Source organism: Budorcas taxicolor, chromosome 1 (assembly GCF_023091745.1).
Source record: "Budorcas taxicolor isolate Tak-1 chromosome 1, Takin1.1, whole genome shotgun sequence".
NCBI classification, from domain to species: domain Eukaryota; kingdom Metazoa; phylum Chordata; class Mammalia; order Artiodactyla; family Bovidae; genus Budorcas; species Budorcas taxicolor.
The window spans coordinates 207,602,962-207,627,682 of NC_068910.1; the positions used below are offsets into that span (position 1 = coordinate 207,602,962).

The 24,721-nt window shown below is 47.0% G+C and overlaps 1 protein-coding gene across 2 annotated transcripts in view; it reads right to left on the reverse strand.

The window, feature by feature from the left end:
- Nucleotides 1-17,804: 17,804 nt before the first annotated feature.
- HSF2BP (heat shock transcription factor 2 binding protein) overlaps nt 17,805-24,721 on the reverse strand; it is an 84,871-nt gene continuing 77,954 nt past the window's right edge. The window contains exons 9-10 of one of the 2 annotated variants that reach the window (XR_008199255.1): nt 19,854-19,937; nt 19,077-19,142 (exon numbers count right to left, since the gene is read on the reverse strand). Coding sequence is in view for 1 of the 2 variants with exons in the window: in XM_052638418.1 (XP_052494378.1) it covers nt 18,298-18,506 (209 nt within the window). In the remaining variant the exon portion in view is untranslated. Of the gene's footprint in view, nt 18,507-19,076; nt 19,143-19,853; nt 19,938-24,721 lie in introns of those variants that run through there. The other variant, XM_052638418.1, reaches the window with a different exon arrangement.

Genomic DNA, 24,721 nt, shown 5'->3' on the forward strand with positions numbered 1-24,721 from the left:
GGGACCAGGGCCCTCGAGTGTGCAGGGCTCTGCTGTCCACCACCCTCCTCCCCCGCCTGCAGATCTGAACCAGGGACAGTGAGGAGAGGGGCTGGGACGCAGGCCCAGGAGTGTTGTAATAGCCCTTCGTTGCCAACTCAGATATGACGCCAGACGCCAGGAGAGGATAGCGTCCACGCTCTGCCCTCCTCGTGTTTCCCAAGAATGGATGGCTTGCAGGAAAGATCTGCTAACCAGCTTTCTAGGAAGTGCAGGCCTTGCTGACGTCTGTCTCTGGGAGCGGTGGGGGCCGGTGTTCACAAAAGGCAGAGCCCAAGAAGCGGGTCCAGGGTGGTGCGATGCTGGAAGCTTCCCCCACCAGGGAGCAGGCCTGCCCCCTCCTGCCCTCGGCACCCACACTCAGATGGGTCCCCCTCCTTCTAGGACACTGCCCTCCATGCCAGCCCTTACTGCCTGCTGTCCCTGAAAGGCCTGTGTCCACCCCTGCCAGCCTCCCACACAGGGCCAGGGTTGCACGGCGGGTCCCTTCTCACTGGTCATAGGGACAGGAAAGGTATTCATGCCAAGAAGATTTCTGTCAAGAAAGAACACTCCTGTGGGCCTGTTCCCGTCACCCTGCAACGCTGACCCGGTCAGAGTGTGTGGCCCACGGCTTCCAGGCAGCCTGTGATTTCTGGAGAAAGCTCTGGCAGGTGACCTCCCTTCCTGGCCTCCCCACCCCCACCGCCCCCCCAGGAACAACTCAGCCATTCTTCTGTGTGTGTGTCATTCCATGGTGTGTCCCTTCAGGCCAGGTCATTATCCCCACAGCCGAGCCTCAACAGAGCAGCTGCAGGCCATCCATTACACAACCGTCTCAGACATTCCGAACACAAGCCCAGAGTGCATGTCCTCGTGTGCCGATGCCCCCGGGATGGCTCCCCCCAAGAACCGTCCTTCCAGGATAAGCAGCCCTCATTTGAATGCAGCACCATTTGCCAGACACAGGGACCCAAGGAGACACCCTGGTGGGGAGTCGAGACACACGAGGTGAGAGGCCATGCTGGCCCTGAAGGCCGTCCAGGCCTGGGGACACTCTCAGCCCTCACTTCCCTCCAAGAGGCACCCCGTCCTCCGAGCTCTTGGCAGAGCCTTGAGCACCCCGCAGAGCCTGGCTCAGGCAACTCCTTGTGTTCCTTCCGACCCCTAGTTCCTCCGATCGCATACGCCAAGGCTCTACCATCTAACTGCCCGATTCAAGTCCCACCCACTCTTCCTAGAAACATGACCTTGGACGCAACACCTAACCTCCCAAAACCTGTTTCCTTGCCTGTGAAAGAGTAACTGACAGTTTAGTCGTTGCCTGGAAGGTCTGGGGGAGGCGGCCCGGGCCCAGACGCGGCCCAGGTGCGGTGGCGGATGTGCTGAGCTCAGGGAGTGCGTCTGCCTGGGTCTGACCAGCAGGGCAGCAGGGTTAGCCCAGGGCCAGAGCAGAGGCCTGGTGTAGAGGATGCTCAGCGTTTTGGGGGAGTCCCCGGGGAGGAGGGGATGCCGAGATCAGGTCTCAGATGGCCTGCCTATCTGTGCATCTCCTGCCGCCCTTCACTCCAAGTGTGAGTGCTCAAGGGTTCAGGTACACTCCAGCCCCAGCGGGCAGGACAAGGGCGTCTCCTGGACTCCCTCTGCCCCAGGACAAACAGGGCTCACGAGCACACCTGGGATGTTTCTGAAGAAGGCTGAGGAGGGGGGCCGGGGACCAGAGGGCAGCAGCCACACCGGGGGTCCCCGTGGGTCATCTCTACCAGCTGCTGTGACTGGTTCCCATGGCGGGCGGCCCACATGACAGACACTCACTCCTCATAGCTTGGGATGCTGTACATCCGAGATGTGGGGTCTGGTGAGGACCTTGTCCTGGCCCAGAAATGGCCGCTTCCTTCTTGCTGTGTTCTCACCCGGGAGAAACAGGTCATCTCTCTCTCCAAGGACACTGTCCCGTCACAAGGCAAAGGTCCCACCTCCTGATGCCATTATTTTGGGGGTCAACATGTGAATTCAGGGGGACCCAAACATTCAGACCATAGCAGCGACTAAAGCTCTAGGGCCCCCAAGGAGCTGGGGAGAACGCAACCCAGCACTGTCGACCACCCAGGCTGGCAGCAGGCAGGGTGCACTCGACCCTGAAGTGCTGGCCAGGCAGCCCCAGGGGCCTGTCAAGGAGCCTTGGGAGAGGGTAAAGGGCCAGGCAAGGGGGCACTGCCAGCCACACCTGTGGACAGCAGTGCAGGGAGTGAAGATGAGCCGGGGCCCAGGGCTCAGAGCCTCACCCCACGACAGACAGAGCTGCTCAGGGCAACGCGGAGGAAATCCCTGCTCTGAGAAGCTTGGATGCCAAGCTGGAAATCGCCAGACCCCCAGGAGTCTGTTTGATTGGGAGACAGGGCCAACGGCAGAGACACCGGACGGGCGGGCCTCTGAGGCTGGGCAGCGGTGAGGAGTCAAGCGAATCTCAGACAAGACTCTCCACATGGCCGGGCACAGGCAGGGAGCCAGCAACGCGGCAGGGGCGTGGGTGGGCCACCCTGCTGGTCAGGCTGTGGGGTCAGGGCGTCTGTCCAGTGTCCTCAGGGTCACTGCCTAATGGCAGGCTCGCCCTGCAGGCAGCATCAGCTGCCTCTGACCGCTTGTGTGCTTGGGGTGTTTTAGAGAAATGCAGACAGGCTGCAGCAGGAGCCCAGACAAAATGCACTGGGGAGAAATGAAAACTAGACCAAAAAACACACACGTTCCAAACACAAAAGTGAAAGCTGACTTGGATGCGACCCGAAGTGGCAGCTTAGCTCCAGGGCCCCACCCCTTTCTGCTGTCACTGAGTCCTGTCCAACTCTCTGCGACCCCATGGCCTGCAGCACACCAGGCTTCCCTGTCCTTGACCATCTCCCAGAGCTTGCTTAAGTTCATGCCCATTGAGTCGGTGATGCCATCCAACCATTTCATCCTCTGCCACCCTCTTCTCCTTTTGCTTTCAATCCCCATGGAAAACCCCATGGACAGTGTGGAAAAGCCCCTTTCTGTTAAATGGCCCCATTTGAGTGATTTTCTAAGAATGAAAAACTGTCACCTGAGGTCAAGTTTGCACTTCCCTGACCTGGTGGGCGGAGATCAGGGGGTGGAGTCGGAAGCAGAGTCCTGTGGGAGGCACGCTCTCCTCCCACACACACTTCCCCGAACCCCGGTTGGGGACCAGCCCAGTCCCCCTCTCCCCTCTTGTCTGCGTCTGGGCCCTAGCAGGGCTGGCCACCCACTGGCAGCCTGGCTGCTGTTGGCGGGAGCCATGTGAACCACCCGTGGGCATCATCCAGCTCTCTTTCAGAGCCACGGCCTCAGGGGATTCCATGGCCTCATGGGATTCCACGCCCTCACAAAAGAGCAGAACCCAAAGGAACGTTTGCCTTCCTGTTGAGCACACTTCTCAAGCCCCAGGAACCCGGAGCGGGGCGAGTCCCTTCACCTGCCAGGGGCTCGGGCTGCCCCCTATCCCCCGAAGCCCAGCCCCTCTGGCTGGCGACATGGGAGCAGTGGCTCTGTCCGCCGCGATGAAGGCTGCCCCTCCCAAATAGGGCAGAGCGTGGCCCAGGCCAAAATGTTCCGGGAGGGCTTGGAAGAGGAAGTGCGTGCCCAGTGGGGCAAGGGTGGCAGGTTCCGAGGAAAGCAGAAGCTATCCTGCCCTCAAGGGCCGATTGTGCAAGCCCAAGGCGGGGCGCTGGGGATCAACAGGCCAAGACGGCGCGTCCTGGTCACAGTTGCTGTGACTAATTGCAGGATAAACAGGAAGGCGCTCCACCTGCCAGAGCCCGCCCAGCGCTCCCTACATGGCCACAGCCTCAGGGGTCCTGTGTTCCAGGGCGCTGAGTCTCCCAAGCTGTGATGCCAGCACTCAGTAGGGTGAAGGCGGCATCCGACCCCAGGCGGGAGGGGCCGGCTGGCAGGCAGCTGGGCCTCAAGGTGGACCCTCGCCCCAGAGCGTGCGTCTCCGCCTCCAGCGGCGGGACCTGGTCTGCTCATTTCCCTGTCACTCCCACTACCTGACAACACGTCAGGGCTTTTCTCCGGGCAACTTCCAGGAGCGGGATTTTTCCAGCACAGGTGGGAAGACCAGATTAAGAAGGGGCTTGAGGTCTCAGGACCGAGGGGAGCAGAGCAAGGAGCAGACGGGCTTCTGCCTCAGGCCGGCCTCCAGCCCTGCATGCTGCTGGCTCTGCTGGGTTCAAGGGGAAGTGCACACCTGACCGCAGAGTTTCTGACTTGCAGGCTCAGGGTCCTGTCATCCGTCACCGTCGCCACCCCCTGGAGCCTGGCCCAGGGTCAGAGCACAGCACACTTGGTCCACGGCCAGAAACAGTGAACCAGGTACACAGCCCCAGAGACACAGGTGGTCTTCACTTGCCCGGAGACCTGCAGCCACAGCCCTCCCATACACACACAAACCCCAGGCCCCACCCACCCTGGGGACACAGAGCAAGGGGGCAGGAGAACAAGTGTCCAACCTGAACCCTAGTCCAGCCCCTTCGGTGGAGGCCCTGGCTCACGATGAGCTTCCTGGGCTGGAAGCTCAGGAGCTGGAAGCTCCTGACTGCAACGTCAGACAGAAACTAACAACAATCCCTCAGTGACAGGCCCATGCAGACAAAACACGGGTGATGGTCAGCCCCGTGAGCAGTCCCTAACCAGTCTGTGCCACTGACTTGAGGCTGAGGCCATTCCCTGGAGGACAGTCTCCAAGGACACTGCTGCTTCTGGATTTTCGCCCTTTTACATGCATCCCTTCCACTCCTGGAAAGAAATCCACACCTTGAGGCTTGGGTTTTCTTAATTTGTGGCCAAATTCCTGCCAGATTTCATGGGCTTGGAGACCAGGTATAACAGGGTAGTCAGGGCCAGGCCACCTGCTCAGCATCGCAGAAAGGAATGACAAACCCCACACAGATACACACATGCACATGTGCAGACACATGTATAGATCGCACACGCGGATCCACACGCACACAGATACACACTCCCAGACAAGAACTGTGGCTGCAACCATTCATGGTCACACCAGGGACATCATTACTGAACTTGACCTGTGTCCACATGTGGTCCAGGCAGGAAGTGCCGGAGGGGCAGGGGCGAGAGGAGACTCCACACTGGTGTGCATGTCGGGGGAGCGGGCTGGGGAAGCAAAGCAGCTCAGCAGCCAAGAGTAGAGGCCACAGAAAATTGGGCATCACGGCTTCAGCTGCAGCACCCCACTGTTCAGTGCACATGTGCCCCAGAGAAGGATAAGGTCCAGGGCAAGAGGACATCTGCAGCCCAGGCCTCGCCACAGAGGCCTTCAAAGGGCTGGCTATTTCTCCCCTCCTGGGGAGCTGGGTGAGAACCAAGATGGCAGAAAAGCAGAGGCTGCTGGCCCAGCCATTTTGGGGGGGGGGGGGGCAGTGCAGGGGCGTCAGGCGTGGCCTGGATGTCGGCAGTGCAGGCAGGGGCTCTGCTGCTCCCCAGGGCACCTTCCTGCAGACCAGGAGGCCTGAAGGGAGAAGCCCACGGTTCTGGGCCCATGTGGCAAGTGTAGAACCAAGATTCCAAACTTGCTCCCTGGCTGGCGAGGGTCTTGATCCATCAAGAAGAGTTAATGTGCCAGGTACCATGTCCAAAGGCAGCAGGTTTGGGATGTGTTGTTTATGTAAGAATGTCAGGGTGATGGGTCACCTCGAAAAACAGCATTGCTGCTGAACAGGTGAGCTCCAGGGCCACAAAAAATGTGCTTGTCATGTATTTTGTGCCAGGCCGAGGGGTTGCTCCCTGACCCTTACGTGATCTTCCAAGCATCAGCTGCTCTTTATTTCTCCTCTGTTGGCATTTGATTAAAGAACAAAAAGAAAAAGCACTGGTGCTTCCTGCCAGGGGTCACCTCTCCCTGGGCCTGCGGCCTTGTCCCTAGGGCAGGAGGCAGGAAGCTAACGATCTTGTCTTGGGGCATCTGGAGCTGGCTTTCTGGCTGAGAGCAGGTAGGAGGTTCTGTCTGCTCCTGGCCTCCCCTGCCTTTAGCTCTATGGATCTCAAAGAATGTTAAAGACAAGAACGTTAATCCTGCAAATCGACCTGCAAACACTGAATAGAATCTTTTAAAAATCAACACTTTTAATACTGATGATTCATCTGCATCTCTCCCTATCTTTCTAAACGGTACCATGTGATCAGGCAGCCATAGGAGCCTGTGGCAGGCCAGCATGTGCTGTCTGAACATCACTTGGGGGTGGGCAGAGGGGTGACTGGTGGGCGTCTGGCCACTGTCCCCTGCCTCCCTTCTTTCCCTCCCTCCACCACCCTGTGGGCCTGCTGGTGGCACCCAGAGCATGGTGGCCAAAGAGGATGCCAGAGGGACCAAAAATGCTGGTTGCCAGAACTGTGAAGGCCGGAGAGCAGGACAAGACTCTGATCTGGAGCACAAGTGACCAGACAAGGGTGGACACACACCCTGGGAGGGGAAGTGACTGCACTGTGATTAAGGGCTACTGAAGAGGGAGGCAGGCTTGAATTGTGGCTGGACCACGTGGGCAGGCAGCGCAGCCTCTCTGGGCTTGTCCCCTCACCTGCAGAAAGTGGCTATGAGCACTGGGCTGGTACAGACACAGGCCTTGATGGCCATCAAGAAATCAAATGCTCTCAAAAATGGAATGGATCTTTTTTACATTTTCAATGAAAATCAGATGTTTCTCCTGCTCCCAGGTCCCCAGCAATCTGCCATCACACAAGGCGAACCCTGATGTCATCTGGCCTGCACTGCTCTTTTTTTTTGCTGCACTGGGTCTTCACTGTGTTGCAGGCTCTTCTTCGCAGCACATGGGCTTGCTCTAGCTGCAGTTAATGGGGGCTTCTATTGCTGCAGAGCATGGGCTCTAGAGCACATGGGTGCAATAGTTGCAGTGCACGGGTTTAGTTGCCCCGCGGCATGCGGGACCTTAGGTCCCCAACCAGGGATGGAACCCGTGTCCCCTGCATTAGAAGGGTGAATACTTAACCGCTGGATCACCAGGGAAGTCTCTCAATGCTGTCCTCAACCAGTCCCGAAACAAGTATCCTGCCACCTGGACTCTCCTTACAGATATTCAAGAGTAACAGTCTGCATTAAGTAATTTATTCTGAAAAGCTGGGCTACATATATGCCTTCAATTGAAAAACATAATAAACTAAGGCTGAGAGTAATTTTTTGAACAATTACTTTGTATGTCCTAAGACACAGATAAGTTGATTTACCTGATAAAGAATTCAAATTAATGTTAATAAAAATGCTCACTTAACACAAAAGAGTGGATGAATACAGAGAACTTGGACAAACAGAAAACTATAAGAAAGTAGCCAATAGAAGTCTCAAAGTTGAAGAGTACAGTAACTGAAATGAAAAATATACTAGAGGGACTCAACAGCAGGCTAGATGAACAGAAGAAAGATCAGTGGTTAGTTAGGGCAGAGGAACTCATACAAACACAGCAGCAAAAAGGACAAAAGAACTTGTAAAAGTGAAGATAACTTAAGGGACCCACGGGACAACCTCAAGTAGAATAACAGTCACGTTGTAAGGGTCCAAGAAGCAAGGGAAAGAGAGAGGAAGGGGCAGAAATCTTATTTGAAGAAATACTGGCTGTAAGATTCCCCAACCTGAGAAATAAAGCAGACATCAGACTCAGGAATCCCAGAAAGACCCAAACAAGATGAACCCAAAGAGACCCACACCAAGACACAGTGTAATTAAAATGTCAAAAGTTAGACAATCTTAAGAACAGCAAGAGAAAAACAACTTGCTGTATATTATTGTTGTTGTTTAGGTCACAAAGTCATGTCTGACTCTTGTGACCCATGGACTGTAGTCCACCAGACTTCTCTGTCCATAGGATTCCCCAGGCAAGAATACTAGAGTGGGTTGCTATTTCCTCCTCCAGGGGATCTTCCCAACCCAGGGATCAAACCCACATCCCCTGCATTGGCAGGCAGATTCTTTGCCACTGAGCCACCTGGAAAGCTGTTTCATATTGGTTTGCCAAAAAAAAAAAAAGGGTTTTTCCATAAGATGTTATAAGGGAGCCACCACAAGACTTTGAGATGATTTCCTAGCAGAAACACTGCAGGCCAGAGGAACTAAAATGAAACAAACAAACAAAACACTTCCATCCAAGAACACTACCCACCAAGGTTATCATTCAGAATCAAAGAAGAAGCATTTCCCAGACAAGCAAAAGCTAAAAAAAGTTCATCATCACTAAACTGGCCCTATAAGAAAAATCAAATGGATTTCTTCAAGGTGAAAAGAAAGGGCACCAATTAGTAGCAAGAAAACATGCAAAAGTAAAAATCTTATTGGGAAAGGTTAACAGGTGCTGGGGAAGACTCTTGAAAATCCCTTGGACAGCAAGGATATTACACCAGTCAATCATAAAGGAAATCATTCCTGAATATTCATTGGAAGGACTGATGCTGAAGCTCCAATGCTTTGGCCACCTGATGCAAAGAACCAGCTCACTGGAAAAGACCCCGAAGCCGGTAAAGACTGAAGGCAAAAGGAGAAGGGGGCAGCAGAGAATGAGATGATCAGTTAGCATCATCGACTCAACAGACATAAATCTGAGCAAACTCTGAGAGACAGTGAAAGAGAGGGGAGCCTACATGCTATAGTCTGTGGGGTTGCAAAGAGTCAGATATGACTTAGCGACCAAACAACGAAAAGGTTAAGTATATAATAAAGCAGATTATCACTTATAAATCTAGTATAAAGGGTAAAAGGCAAAAGTTGTTAAAAAAAAAAAACCTATAACTATATTTAATTAAGGGGTACACAAAATACAAAGGTGTAAAATGTGACATCAAAAACTTAAAGCATGCGCTGGAGAGTGAAAACACAGAATTTTACTTTTAAATTTTTAAAATATTTACTTATTTGGCTGTGCCAGGATCTTCAGTCTTTGTTGCAGCATGCAGGATCTTTAGTTGCAGCATGAAAACTCTTAGCTGTGGCATGTGGGATCTGGTTCCCCAATTAGGAATAGAACCTGGGCCCCCTGCACTGGGAGCATGGAGTCTTAGTCACTGGACCACCAGGGAAGTCCCCAGAGTTTTAGAATGTGTTCAGACTTAACTTGTTATCAACTTAAAATAGATTAACTTAAAAAAATATATATATAAATATATGTATTTATATATATATAAATATATGTATTTATATATATATAAATATATGTATTTATATATATATAAATATATGTATTTATATAAATATATAGCTGTTTTATATATATATATAGGCTGTTTTATATATATATACACATAAGCTGTTACATGTGAGCCTCATGTAACCACAAGGCAAAACCTATAGTTCAGTTTAGTCGCTCAGCCATGTCCGACTCTTTGTGATCCCATGAACTGCAGCACGCCAGGCTTCCCTGTCTGTTACCAACTCCTAGAGTTTACCCAAACTCATGTCCATTAAGTTGGTGATGCCATCCAACCATCTCATCCTCTGTCGTCCCCTTCTCCTCAGGCCCTCAATCTTTCCCAGCATCAGGGTCTTTTCCAATGACTCAGTTCTTCCCATCAGGTGGCCAAAGTATTGGAGTTTCAGCTTCAACATCAGTCCTTCCAATGAACACCCAGGACTGATCTCCTTTAGGGTGGACTGGTTGTACTTCCTCGCAGTCCAAGGGACTCTCAAGAGTCTTCTCCATCAATTCTTCGGTGCTCAGCTTTCTTTATAGTCCAACTCTCACATACATATATGATTACTGGAAAAACCATAGCCTTGACTAGATGGACCTTTGTTGGCAAAGTAACGTCTCTGCTTTTCAATATGCTGTCTAGATTGGTCGTAACTTTCCTTCCAAGGTGTAAGCATCGTTTAATTTCATGGCTTCAGTCACCATCTGCAGTGATTTTGGAGCCCAAAAAATAAAGTCAGCCACTGTTTCTACTGTTCCCCCATCTATTTCCCATGAAGTGATGGGACCGGATGCCACGATCTTCGTTTTCTGAATGTTGCGCTTTAAGCCAACTTAATCACTCTCCTCTTTCACTTTCATCAAGAGGCTCTTCAGTTCTTCTTCACTTTCTGCCATAAGGGTAGTGTCATCTGCATATCTGAGGTTATTCATATTTCTCCCAGCAATCTTGATTCCAGCTTGTGCTTCCTCCAGGCCAGGATTTCATATGAGGTACTCTGCGTGTAAGTTAAATAAACAGGGTGACAATATACAGCCTTGACGTACTCCTTTTCCTATTTGGAACCAGTCTGTTGTTCCATGTCCAGTTCTAACTGTTGCTTCCTGACCTGCATACAGATTTCTCAAGAGGCAGGTCAGGTGCTCTGGTATTCCCATCTCTTTCAGAATTTCCCAGTTTATTCTGACCAACACAGTCAAAGGCTTTGGCATGGTCAATAAAGCAGAAATAGATGTTTTTCTGGAACTCTCTTGCTTTTTCCATGATCCAGTGGATGTTGGCAATTTGATCTCTGGTTCCTCTGCCTTTTCTAAAACCAGCTTGAACATCTGGAAGTTCACAGTTCAGGTATTGCTAAAGCCTGGCTTGAAGAATTTTGAGCATTACTTTACTAGCGTGTGAGATGAGTGCAGTTGTGCGGTAGTTTGAGCATTCTTTGGCATTGCCTTTCTTTGGGATCAGAATAAAAACTGACTTTTCAAGTCCTGTGGCCACTGCTGAGTTTTCCAAACTGGCTGACATATTAAGTGCAGCACCTTCACAGCATCATCTTTTAGGATCTGAAATAGCTCAACTGGAATTCCATCACCTCCACTAGCTTTGTTCGTAGTGATGCTTCCTAAGGCCCACTTGACTTCACATTCCAGGATGTCTGGCTCTAGGTGACACCATCATGATCATCTGAGTCATGAAGATCTTTTTTGTACAGTTCTTCTGTGTATTCTTGCCACCTCTTCTTAATATCTTCTGCTTCTGTTAGGTCCATACCATTTCTGTCCTTTATTGAGCCCATCTTTGCATGAAAAGTTCCCTTGGTATCTCTAATTTTCTTGAAGAGATCTCTAGTCTTTCCCATTCTATTATTTTCCTCTATTTCTTTGCATTGATCACTGAGGAAAGCTTTCTTATCTCTCCTTCCTATTCTTTGGAACTCTGCATTCAAATGGGAATACAGAGTTCTGTATTCTGTATATCTTTTCTTTTCTCCTTTGCCTTTCACTTCTCTTCTTTTCACAGCTATTTGTAAGGCCTCCCCAGACAGCCATTTTGCTTTTTTGCATTTCTTTTTCCCTGTCTCCTGTAAATGTCACAAACCTCCGTCCATAGTTCATCAGGCACTCTGTCTATCAGATCTAGTCCCTTAAATCTATTTCTCACTTCCATTAAATCAGGGATTTGATTTAGGTCATACCTGATGACCTAGCCATCTAGTGGTTCTCCCCACTTTCTTCAATTTAAGTCTGAATTTGGCAATAAGGAGTTCATGATCTGAACCACGGTCAGCTCCCAGTCTTATAGTAGACACATCAAAAACAATGGGAAAGAAATCTAAGCATAACACTACAGAAAGTCTTTAAATCATAAGGGAAGAAAGCAAGTAAAGAAAAAATTGCAGAGGAACTGCAAGACAGTTGAAAACAGTGAACACAATGGCAATAAGTACGTATCTATGAATAATTACATTAAATGTAAACGGACTAGATGCTTCAATTGTAAGACAGAGGGGCTGAATGGATAAAAAAACCACTCATATCTATATGCTGCATGTAAGAGACTCACCTCAGACATAAAAACACACACAAGACTGAAAGTGAAGGGATGGAAAAAGATTTTTCATGCAGATGGAAACCAAAAGAAAGTTGGCATAGCTAACTCCATCAGACAAAATGGACTTTAAAGCAAAGAGTAATAAAAGACAAAATTGAGCATTAAATAATGATAAAGAGGTTGATCTAACCAAGAAGATGTAACATTTGTAAACATTCATGCACCGAACATAGGTACTTAACAGACCCAAAGGGAGAAACTGATAGCAATACAAAAATAGTAGAACTTTAACAACTCAATTACATCAGTAGACTGATCATCCAGTCCAGTCCAGTTCAGTTCAGTTCAGTCGCTCAGTCGTGTCCGACTCTTTGCGACCCCATGAGTAGCAGCACGCCAGGCCTCCCTGTCCATTACCAACTCCCGGAGTTCACTCAGGCTCACGTCCATCGAGCCAGTGATGCCATCCAGCCATCTCATCCTCTGTTGTCCCCTTCTCCTCCTGCCCCCAATCCCTCCCAGCATCAGAGTCTTGAGAGTTGGACTGTGAAGAAAGCTGAGCGCCGAAGAATTGATGCTTTTCAACTGTGGTGTTGGAGAAGACTCTTGAGAGTCCCTTGGACTGCAAGGAGATCCAACCAATCCATTCTGAAGGAGATCAGTGCTGGGATTTCTTTGGAAGGAATGATGCTAAAGCTGAAACTCCAGTACTTTGGCCACCTCATGTGAAGATCATCCAGACAGAACACTTATAAGCAAATTTTGGCCTTAAATGACACATTACACCATATGATGGACTTAGTATATACAGAACTTTCCATTCAAAAGCAGCAGCACATTCTTCTCAAGCACACAGCGAACATTCTCCAGGATATATCACATGCTAGGCCACCAAAAAGCCTTGGTAAATTTAAGGAGACTGAAGACATATCAAGCGTCTTTTCTGACCACAATGGTATGAAGATAGAAATCAATTACATGACGAAAACTGGAAAAATTACAAATATATGGTGATTAAACAACATACTCTTGGACAACCAATGAGTCAACAAATACCCTGAGACAAATGAAAATGGAAACACAACCTACCAAAATCTCTGGAATACGCTAAAAGCAGTTCTAAGAAGTAAGTTCATTGTGATACAGCCCAACCTCAAGATACAATAAATACCTCAAGCAATCTAACTTCACACCTGAAGGAACCAGAACAAGAACAAACAAAACCCAGAGTTAATAGAAGGAAGGAAACTGTAAAGATCAGAGTGGAAATAAATGAAATAGAGACTAAAACAGAGAAACTAAGAGCTGTTTCTGTGAAAAGATAAAACTGACAAACCTTTAGGCAAGCTCACTAAGAAAAAAAGAGAGCAGGCCCAAATAAATTCAGATATGAAAAGAGAGAAATTGCAACTGATACCAAAGAAATACAAAGGATCATAAGACTATTGATGATTATATGCCAACAAATTAGACGTTAGGATTGGCCCAATTTAAAAGAAATGGATAAATTCCTAGAAACATACAATCTTCCAAGACAGAATTATAAAGAAACAGAAAACCTGAATAGACTGATTACTAGTACGGACACTGAACAGTAATCAAAAAAACTCCCAATGAACAAAAGTCCGGTACCAGACAGCTTCACTGGTGAATTATGCCAAACACTGAAAGAAAATCTGATACCAATCCTTCTCAAACTCTTCCAAAAAAGTGAAATTGGGGAATGTTCTCAAACTTATTTTACAAGGTAAGTATTACCCTGGTATCAAAACCAGACAAGAGAACAACAACAAAAAGAAATTACAGGCCAATATACTGAGATGGTTAGATGGCATCACCAACTCAATGAACGTGAATCTGAACAAACTCCAGGAGATAGTAGAGGACAAGGAAGCTTGGCATGCTGTAGTCCATGGGGATGCAAAGAGTCAGGTATGACTTAGCAACTGAGTAACAACAACATCCAGCAGCCACGAAATTAAAAGACACTTGCTCCTTGGAAGGAAAGCTATGAAAAACCTAGAGAGTGTATTAAAATGCAGAGACATCACTCTGCCAACAAAGATCCATACAGTCAAAGCTATGGTTTTCCAGTAGTCATGTACAGATGTGAGAGTTGGACCATAAAGAAGGCTGAGGGCCAAACAATTGATGCTTCTGAACTGTAGTGCTGCAGAAGATTTTTGAGAGTTCCTTGGACAGCAAGGAAATCAAACCAGTCAATCCCAAAGGAAATGAATCCCTGAATATTCATTGGAAGGACTGATGCTAAGGCTGAAGCTCCAACACTTTGGCCACCTGATGCGAAAAGCCAACTCATTGGAAAAGAAGATCCTGATGCTGGGAAAGATTGAAGGCGGGGTGGCAGAGAATGAGATGATTAGATAGCATCTGCTCAATGGACATACATTTGAGCAAACTCTGAGAGATAGTGGAAGACAGAGGAGCCTGGAGTGCTACAGTCCATGGGGTCACAAAGAGCCAGACGCAACTTAGCAACTGAACAACAATCCCTGAACACAGATGCAAAAACCCTCAACAAAACATCAGCACACCAAATTCAACAAGAATAAAAAGATCATGCACCATGATCAAGTGGGATTTATTCTAATATGCCAAGGACAGTTCAAAATCCATGAATCAGTCAATGTGATATACCACATTATCAAATGGAGGAATAGAAATCTTATGATCATCTCGATAGGTGCATAAAAAGTATCTGAAAACAATGCAACATTTATCATAAAAACTCTCAACAAAGTGGGCATGGTCAGAACATTTGTTGTTGTTTAGTCCTAAAGTCATGGTCTGACTATTTTGCAACACCATGAACTATAGCCTGCCAAGCTTCTCTCCTCTGTCCATGGGATTTCACAGGCAAGAATACAGAAGTGGGTTACCTTTTCTTTCTCTAGAGATCTTCCCGACCCAGGGATCAAACCCACATCTCCTATGTTGCAGGCGGATTCTTCACCTCTGAGCCACAGGGTACTTCAACACTACAAAGGCCACAAGCCCAGTTACCATCATAGTTGACAGCAAAAAAATTAAAACCTTTCCCCTTAATATTAGGAAGAAGGCTCCCACCCCTGCCACTGTTATTCAGCAGAGTATTGAAAGTCCTAGCCAGAGCAATCAGGTGGAAAAAGAAAGAAAAGGCATCCAAATTGGAAAGGAAAAAATAAAACTATCATTATTTGCAGACATCATGATGTTATATACAGAGAAAACCCTAGACCATATGATACAACGACTTCAATTTAAGTACAGACCCAAAAGATGTGACAGCAGGAACTCGAACAGATACATGCATACCAACATTCACTGCATCATTCACTACAGCCAAAGGCTAAAGCAAGTGTCCATCAACAGACAAATGGGTAAACAAAACGTGTGACCAAGACGTCACGGAGTATTAGGCACGACGGAAAGGAATGCAGTCCTGACACAGGCTAGAACATGGACGGACACTGCATTGCTAAGTGAGATAAGCCAGACCCAGAAGGACAAATATTCGATTCCATTTATACGAGGTACTTGAGAAGTCAAACTCAGAGAGACAGAAGTAGAACAGAGGATAGATACTGGGGCTGGGAGCAGGGGAGATGGAAGATGATGTGTTACTATTCAGTGGGTACAGAGTTCCTGTCTGGGTCAATAAAAAGTTCTGGCAATATTCAGTGGAGATGGTTACATAACACCGTGAATATATTTAATACCACTGAATTCTACACTTAGAAATGGGTTAAATGGTAAATTTTATGCGCACCATCTACATTTCTGTGGTGAATTTTACAACAATTCAAAAAAACTTGAAGGACTACAGATAACAACAACAAAGACAGCAACAGTCTTCACCGTGTGACATGCTCTAGCACAGTCGTTCGACATCTGGAGGCAAACTTGAGTGTGCACATTCTCAGAGCAGAGGGAGAGCTGTGGGCCATAAGGACAGGCCTTTCCCTCCTCACCTAAGTCTGGACTTAAGAAGTATCCAGAGACTTTTCAGTGGGTCATTCATCGCACCTTCTGAGGCTGCCCTGTCCCCACAGAATGCTGCATCCTATCCCGTGTGAAACACTGTACCAGGGTCTAGGTCAGAGAACCTACGTTGGTTAGCTGTCTAAGCATCTACTTCTGGAAAGAAGAGCAAAACAGTGCAAACTTCAACTTCAGAACTTCTCAGAAAATCAGTACGCCTACAAGAGTACTGATCAGCCTTTCCACGTGTATTAATATCATGGCAGTACAGCTACAGTGTAATGGCCACATTTACAACTTTCATTAAAAACCCTCCTTGCTTGTGGTCTGACTACAGGCCTTGGCCGATTTCCTTCAAGCCCCAGACTTGTGATGCTATGCTTAATACTCTAATTAATTTTAAAGGCCTCTGGAATAAGTGAAAGACACGGGGCTGTAAAAGGATCCGGGATGAGACTAACTCAATACACCATTATGCTCATCCCAATTCATGCCTCACACAGACACACTGACCTGCACCCTAACAGGATGGGCTCCTCTCAAACCTCAGAGAACGCAGAGCAGACTGGGTGGCAAGAGGCCTTCCCTGATCACCGGCTGGGGGTTTGGGGGAGACTAGAGAGGCAGTGAGGTCTGCTGTGGGCCTGGCAGCTTTCACGCCTTTACAAACAAACTGACAGCACCAAGGAGAAGTTCCTTGACGTAATAAATAGACAAGGAATTATTTAAAGCTCTAATTTAAAAAACAGATACCATTCTACTGCTGTTGTTTCTGACTTTAAAATTCACAAGCAACCTCAGACACTGCCACGTATATACCTCAATGAATACTTTTTAAAATGAGTTTTCTTTAGATCTTTAGATGTAAAAAGAAAAAAAAAGAAGATTCCATGTTTTCCCCTTGACCTTCGTAAGAAAAGTAAAAATATTAGGAAGGCTAGTCACTCCTGAAAATTGGCCTTATCACTTTTCCTGTGATATACACTCAAAATATGTATTTGACATGTTTCTTTCTGAAGGAGTTTTCATAAGAACCCTTGCTATCTTTAGCACTTTAAAATTTGGAGGAAAAAAAAAAGTATCCTTCTTAATCACATTCATCTACTAATTAGCAAAACTACATGACAGTCACGGGCTTGGCCCAGTTCCATTTTTCTCTATATGCCACCAATCCCATTTTTGGCAGGAAAAAGACCTTGCATTTCTAGAGACAGCACAACTAATTACAACTAGTTTATCTCCCATTACCTTATCAAGCAAATAACCAAAATGAAAATGATACTATGCTAGAAAAAGAACAAAAACACAACGTCCTCAATTTTATTTGCCAGTCATCAGGGCCCACAGCACCACACAGCACAGATGGACCAATGTCTGCCTCCGTGAATTTTAAATTGCCTTTTACAACTTTTCTCTGCTTTTGATGAGCCAGGTTCCACAATATGTCAGCTTGTGAAATTCAAGCAACTGTGTATATATATAAGCTCCTTCATTCAGACTCAGCCATAAACTGCACAAAGCCTGTAAAATCTGCTTAAAAGGAAAATGAAGTTATTCCAAACTGCCACGCATACAGAAACAGCATACACATGTGCTCGGGGCTGCCGCGGAAAGGACGCTAGTCTGTGTTTATGCAACTGCAGAACTCCCAGAGCCCACGGGCCTGCGGCATCATCCTGAGGGACACAGCACACACTGCCATGACTCTAAGGAGCGACCGAGGGGACTCTGCTCACATATCGCAGCACCCACGAGAAACAGAGAGCGCCCTCCTCTGTTCTCTGCCACAGGACCAGATGCAGTTGAGAAGGACACACACCTGTGCACATCATTTAAAGAACTTCAAGCGACTGTGTGAAGGCCTGTTCCATGATAATGTTATATGAAAAACTGGATCCCTGAGTTTATAGCCAAAGGGCCCAAAACAATGTAAGGAGAGTTTTTTCTCCAGCCACATATATGCATTGTAATATGCAACTTCCTAATACCAAGTTTATAATACTTCAGAAAACAACGGTTATAGCACATCAATGATTCTTCTGGCTTTATTTATTCAAAAACAAAAGAGGCAAAAAAAATACAGAACTAAAATGTCCAATGTCATCTGAAATAATAGGTTCACCAAAAGGTTGGAAGGTAAACGTGAACTGGGGGGATTAATTATAATCATTAGAATGAACTGTTTTTCAAAACATGTATCTCAGGAAAATGCTGACCAATGGGGTAGGTGGTTATTTAACCTCCCGCTTTTAGAGGGAGCCAACAGGTCTCAGAGTCTCCTGGGCAGCAGGAGCCGCTCTGAGAAGGCCCTCTTCGGCTGCAGCTGACATGGGCCTTTCTGGAAGGACAGATCCTCCCTCAGGCTCCCTTTTTGGCAAGGTTAACCAACCACCCACAAGAATTTTTACTTCCAAGAGGAAGTCCTGTAGATACATATCAATTCACACCCATCGCTAGTCATCACATCTGCATGTGTAACGTGGCACACGGCTGGTGACTCTGGAGGACAAAGTGGGGACCCGGGGAAAAGATGGTGCATGAGCGCCCCTACACATCACGCTCCAGAGCACGCAGGTCCTCCAGGAGCTCCTGGGCCACGGTCTGCAGGTGGGGATTGCGGCTCTTGGCCATAGCCAGGATGCGCTGCAGGGGCAAGGAGCTCCGGAACTCAGCGGCTGACCTGGAGAAGACTTCTGGCTCCAGCACCACAGACTGGACGAGGCGCAGCACGTGGAGACACACCTCTGCGTCGGGATCTGGGGAAGAGGCAATGCTCCGGTTAGAATAAAACCTTCCAAGGGGACCCTGGGCAGAAGCCACCCTCAGGGCCTCCTGGTCTTTTGGAACGACGGATTGGACCGTTTACTGAACTATGAACTGACCCAAAATGGTGTCACTTCTTGACATAAAAACTGAGCTCACTAAAGGCACATGAAAACAGTATCTTCTACTTATTAATGTTCCACCTTCAACTATTACTCACAAGTATGTAATTTTAAAATGCTGAACTAAAAATATGAGGGCTTTTCATGTAGTCTGCTGTAATTCTGTTCACTATTATACAAATGCTTTAAAACACTCACTTTCACTTACTTCACTTTCACTCCAAGTTCAGCCAACCCGAGAGACCACATACTGACGAGGCATCCCTCAGGCCACTGAGCTCTGCGAAGTCACGGCTGCAACACTCAAGCTGCCTTCCGTTTTCCATGGGAGGCTCCCTGGAGTTACAGAGCCGGCAGCCACGGACCACAGCAGGCAGGTGGAAGCAGCCGGACAGGAACAAGAGCCCCAAGCAAGCTGTAACCCTGACACCACGGATCCCCTTCTCCTCACCGTGGCTCTCCAATGGGAACGTTAAACATGCCACGCAGTCATTTCTTCATTAGACTCTGTAATAGGAACCAGACTCAAAATCGGTACCTCTTTCCTAGCACTACACTTTAAAAACCTTTAAGCTGTTAAGTGGATTGAAGAGAGTAGACTAAACAAGCGCTCAGTGGGTACTGCCATGGAACGAACACACACAGACAAAGACACAGACACACACACACACACACACACCCCACACCTCCCTCCCCACCGCCCTGCCCCGAGCCCTTCTGTACTGAACAAAAGCATCGAGACACATTAAGACTGCTGTGCTGGGAGGCAGAAACCTCCCTGGGTCCAGACCGTGAAATCCTTCTGTCTGGGGGGACGGGAAGGAAACTCTCTGGCACAAAAACAACCAAAGACACAGCAGAGCGGCTGCCACGGGAAGGAGGACAGGATCTCTGTGAAGGCGCCCACTCGGATGGAGGCGTAAGAGGGAGCTCCCCCCACTCACCCCACGACCTGCAGTGGCCCAGCAAACACCCAGCAGCCAAGGAGAGCAGTCTACGTCAGGGAGCAAAAGCACGGAAGGGGATCCCTCTGGGACACAGACCAAAGGGAAGGCCCTCAGCTGAGGCTGGAGACTGCTCTGGCCACTCAGTCCGCACCGTCAGCACAGGAAGGAGACGTTCTGAAAGCAGCAGTGCAGAGGCAACCACAGCAATGAACCCCAAGCCCAGCCCAGCCCCGACACCACCACCCCAGCAGAACAGGACCTGTAAATTTACCTCATTCTCTCCTGCAGAGGCTGGCATGCAGGCCAGAGTCAGCCCATGTTTCCACACAGGCTGTGAGTTACGGGTGTCTGTTACCTTTTCAAAGGGTTATTTTAAAAGAAAACAAACAGAAGAATAATATACAACAGAAACCACACGTGATTCTCAAAGTTCAAAATAGTTACCAGCTAGCTCACTACAGGAAAAGCCTACTGACCTCCACTCTACTGCCCTACACACAAGGCCCACCATTCATTCAGAAATTATAGTGACAAAGCAAGGGGAATAAAACTCCACTGAAGTAATAATCAACAGAACCAGACTCAGAGATAACCTAGATGTAGAAACAACTAGAAAAGGAATTTGAAATAAATATGATCAATAGATGGGAAAACACTGTTTTAGGGCTCTTGCAATATACTTGAAGCAGTACATTATTATGTAAAGATTTTTAATGTTTTAGTTTAAAATCAACTCTGATTAATTAATACAGTTAATAATAATTCAGTTCAATTTAGTTCAGTCACTCAGTCATGTTTGACTCTTTGGAACGCCATGGACTGCAGCATGCCAGACTTCCCTGTCTATCACCAACTCCTGGAACTTGCTCAAACTCATGTCCATTGAGTCGGTGATGCCATCCAACCATCTCATCCTCTGTTGTCCCCTTCTCCTCCTGCCCTCAGTCTTTCCTTTCCCAGCATCAGGGTCTTTTCCAATGAGTCAGTTCTTCCCATCAGGTGGCCAAAGTATTGGAGCTTCAGTTTCAGCATCAGTCCTTCCAATAAATATTCAAGACTGATTTCCTTTAGGATTGACTGGTTTGATCTCCTTGCAGTCCAAGGAACTCTCAAGAGTCTTCTCCAACACCACAGTTCAAAAGCAGCAATTCTTTGGCGTTCAGCCTGTTTCAACTCTCATATTCATACATGACTACTGGAAAAACCATAGCTTTGACTATACAGACCTTTGTCAGCAAAGTAATGCCTCTGCTAGGTTAGTCATAGCTTTTCGTCCAAGGAATAAGCATCTTTTAATTTCATGGCTGCAGTCACCATCTGCAGTGGTTTTGGAGCCCAAGAAAAGAAAGTCTCACTGTTTCCCCATCTATTTGCCATGAAGTGATAGGACCAATGCCATGATCTTCGTTTTTTGAATGTTGAGTTTTAAGTCAGCTTTTTCACTCTCCTCTTTCACTTCCATCAAGAGGATCTTTAGTTCCTCTTTGCTTTCTGCCATAAGGGTAGTATCATCTGCATCATCTGAAGTTATTGATATTTCTCCCAGCAATCTTGATTCCAGCTTGTGCTTCATCGAGCCTGGCTTTTCGTATGATGTAATCTCAATTAAAGATCGTACTATTAACCCTAGGGCAAATACTAAAAAAAAACCCCAAAACTTTAAAATGTAAATGATAAGAGAACAGTGCAGATAGAATAGTAAATACTCAATCCAACAGCAGACAAAAAAGAGGGAAAAGAAACAACTAGAAGTATTTCTGTGTAAATTAGCTGAAAACTGTATAAACATTGATTGAAAGATAGAGAATACACAGGATGAATTAGGAGATTGGGACTGACATATTCTGTTGCTGTTCAGTTGCTCAATCATGTCTGACTCCGTATAAAACAGATAACTAATGAGACTCTATAGCACAGGGAACTCTACTCAGTGCTCTGTGGCGACCTAAATGGAAAGGAAATCTAAAAAAGGTGGATATATGCAGATGAATAATGATTTACTATGCTGCACAGCAGAAACTAAACAACAGTGTAAAGCAACTGTACTCCAACAGAAAAGTTTTAAAAGATATAGAATGCATAAAACATCAAGACTCAATTATACATTATCTACAAGGCACCTAAAATAAAGACACAGGTTAAAAATGAAAGCATATTAAAAAAAACATGCCATGCAAACACTAATTAAAAGAAGCCTGCGAAGCCTGTATTATCAGACAATGTAGACTTCAGAACAAAAAATATTACCACGTGCTTAGGAGGGTCATTGTATAATTATAAAGAGGTCAGTGGATCAAAAAGACATAGCCGACTTAATTAGGTATGTATCTAACAACAGAGTTTCAAAAGAAACAAAGCAATATATGATAGATGCTGTTGCTGTTATTCAGGTGCTAAGTTGTATCTGACTCTTTGCCACCCCATGAACCACTGCACGCCAGGCCTCTCTGTCCTTCACCATCTCCCTGAGTTTGCTCAAACTCATGTCCATTGAGTTAGTGATGCCATCCAACCATCTCATCATCCTCTGTCGTCCCCTTCTCCTCCTGCCCTCAGTCTTTCCCAGCATCAGGATCTTTTCTAATAAGTCAGCTCTTCACATCAGGTGGCCAAAGTATTGGAGCTTCAGCATCAGTCCTTCCAATGAAGGTTCAGGACTGATTTCCTTTAGGATTGACTGGTTTGATCTCCTTGCAGTCCAAGGGACTCTTAAGAGCCTTCTCCAGCACCACAGTTTGAAAGCATCAATTCTTTGGTGCTCAGCCTTCTTTATGGTTCAACTCTCACATCCATACATGACTGCTGGAAAAACCATAGCTTTGACTATATGGACCTTTGCTGGCCAAGTGATATCTCTGCTTTTGAATACACTGCCTAGGTTAGTCATAGCTTTTCTTCCAAACAGTAAGCGCCTTTTAATGTCATGGCTGCAATCACCATCTGCAGTGATTTTGGAGCCCAAGAAAATAAAAGTCTCTCACTGTTTCCATTGTTTCCCCATCTATTTGCCATGAAGTGATGGGACAAGATGCCATGATCTTTGCTTTTTGAATGCTGAGTTTTAAGCCAGTTTTTTTCACTTTCTTTCACCTTTATCAAGAGGCTCTTTAGTTCCTCTTCCCTTTCTGCCATTAAAGTGGCATATTACATATGATAGATAACTAACTATAAATTAATTCACAATTAGAGTTGGAAATTTAATACTTTTATTTCCATTACTGATTTTTTAAAAGGAAGAAAGAAAATCAGTGAAGATACAGAATCCCTGAACAACAGTATCAACCAATTTGACCAAATACACATTCAAAAGAATTCAAAGTACGTTCTGTGATCACAAAGAACTAAGTTAGAAATACAGAAATACATAATAAATAACAGAAAATATGTGAAAGAAAAATCTCCAAATATTATTCAAAATTTTTTCTAAATAATCTGTGGATCAAGAAGAAGTCATAAGGAAAACTAGGAATTACTGTGATTGAAATGAAAATAAAATACTTTATCATAATTTGTAGACAGAGTTAAATCACTGCTTATCAGGGGAAATTATAGCACTGAATGCTTGTGTTGGATGAGAACAAAGGTCTCAAATCAATTTCCTTACCTTTCACCTTTAAAAAAAAAAGCCGGGGGGGACTTCCCTGGTGGTCCTGTGGTTAAGAATCTGCTGGCCAGTGCAGGGAACACAGCCAGGTTCAGTCCCTGCTCTGGGAAGAATCCATATGCCACGGGGCAACTAAGCCTGTGCACTGCAACTACTGAGCCCACAGGCTGCCAACTAACAAAGCCCAAGCTCTAGAGCCCGTGCTGCCCAACGAGAGAAGCCACACAGTGAAGCCCATGAATCGCAAGAAAGAGCACTCCCTGCTCACTGCAACTAGAGAAAGCCCACACGCACCAACAAAGACCCAGTGCAGCCAAAAATAAATATATTTTTAAATATAAAAGTAAAAAATCAAACCAAAACAAGCCAAGGGAAAGTAAAAATAAAGAACAGAAATCAAGACAAATGAGGACAAACAAAAAACTAGGGGAAAAAAAATTAACCCCAAAGCTGACCCTGCTAAAAAGAAATCTACAAAACTGAAAAAATTCTAGCCAGGCCAAACAAGGAAAGGAGGGGAGAAGAAAAGACAGACACAGATTACAAGCGTTGGGAATGAAAGAGACTTCACTATAGATACAGATATTAAAGAAATAATAAGGGAATATGGGCTTCCCTGGTGGCTCAGACAGTAAAGAATCTGCCCGCAATGCAGGAGACCCAGGTTCGACCCCTGGGTTGAGACGATTCCCCTGGAGAAAAGAATGGCTATCCTCTCCAGTATTCCTGCTTGGAGAATTCCATGAGAGGAGCCTGGTGGTTCATGGGGTTGCAAAGAGTCGGACACGACTGAAGTGACTTAGCAGCAGCAGCAACAAAAGGTCTGACCACAGAATCTTGTTAAATCATAAGAATAGTTGAAATACATCTGGATTTTTAATCGCTCTCCATGACACTCTAATCTACTGAATGAAACAAAACCAACAGAAGGAAACCGGTGCGTCCATCAGTGTGGTTGCACGCAGCAGGAGAGGGCGGGGCCAGCAGCTGTCGGAGGGAACTGCCAGCTCTCCCTCCAGGACAGGCCTGGCCACACAGCCAGCCCAGGGCATCTCCAGAGCACGTAGAGCCGCAGAGGAGCCGTTCTGCCGAGCTCCAGAGCTCTCACACCAGAGCCTGCTCTCCACCAAGCGGTCACCTGTGAGGGCCACCACGCCAGCAGACATGCCACCACTGCTCAGAAGTGTCCAGAACGCCTCCTGCAGCTGCCTTCAGAGCCAGTCTGGGAGCCATTCCCAAACACCAGGGTCACTGCCTGAGACACTTCAGGTTCCTAACACCTGGCATGTACTGAGTCGGGCTGCTGACCACCCAGCCGCAGGCTCCCCTGCAAGCCCCTCAGCCAGGTCCTCTCCTCTCCCGGACGGCAGGTTCTCCGACTGCTGCTCAGCTTACTCATAGTGTCTGGCTACACGGTCTTCACAGAAGCTGGAGGACACCGCGCTCTCTGGGTTCTCCTCGCCTTCATCCTGCCTCATCATCGTCCCTCTCTCTCCCTGCTTCCTCCTCCTCCTTTTCCTCTTGCACTGAAAATG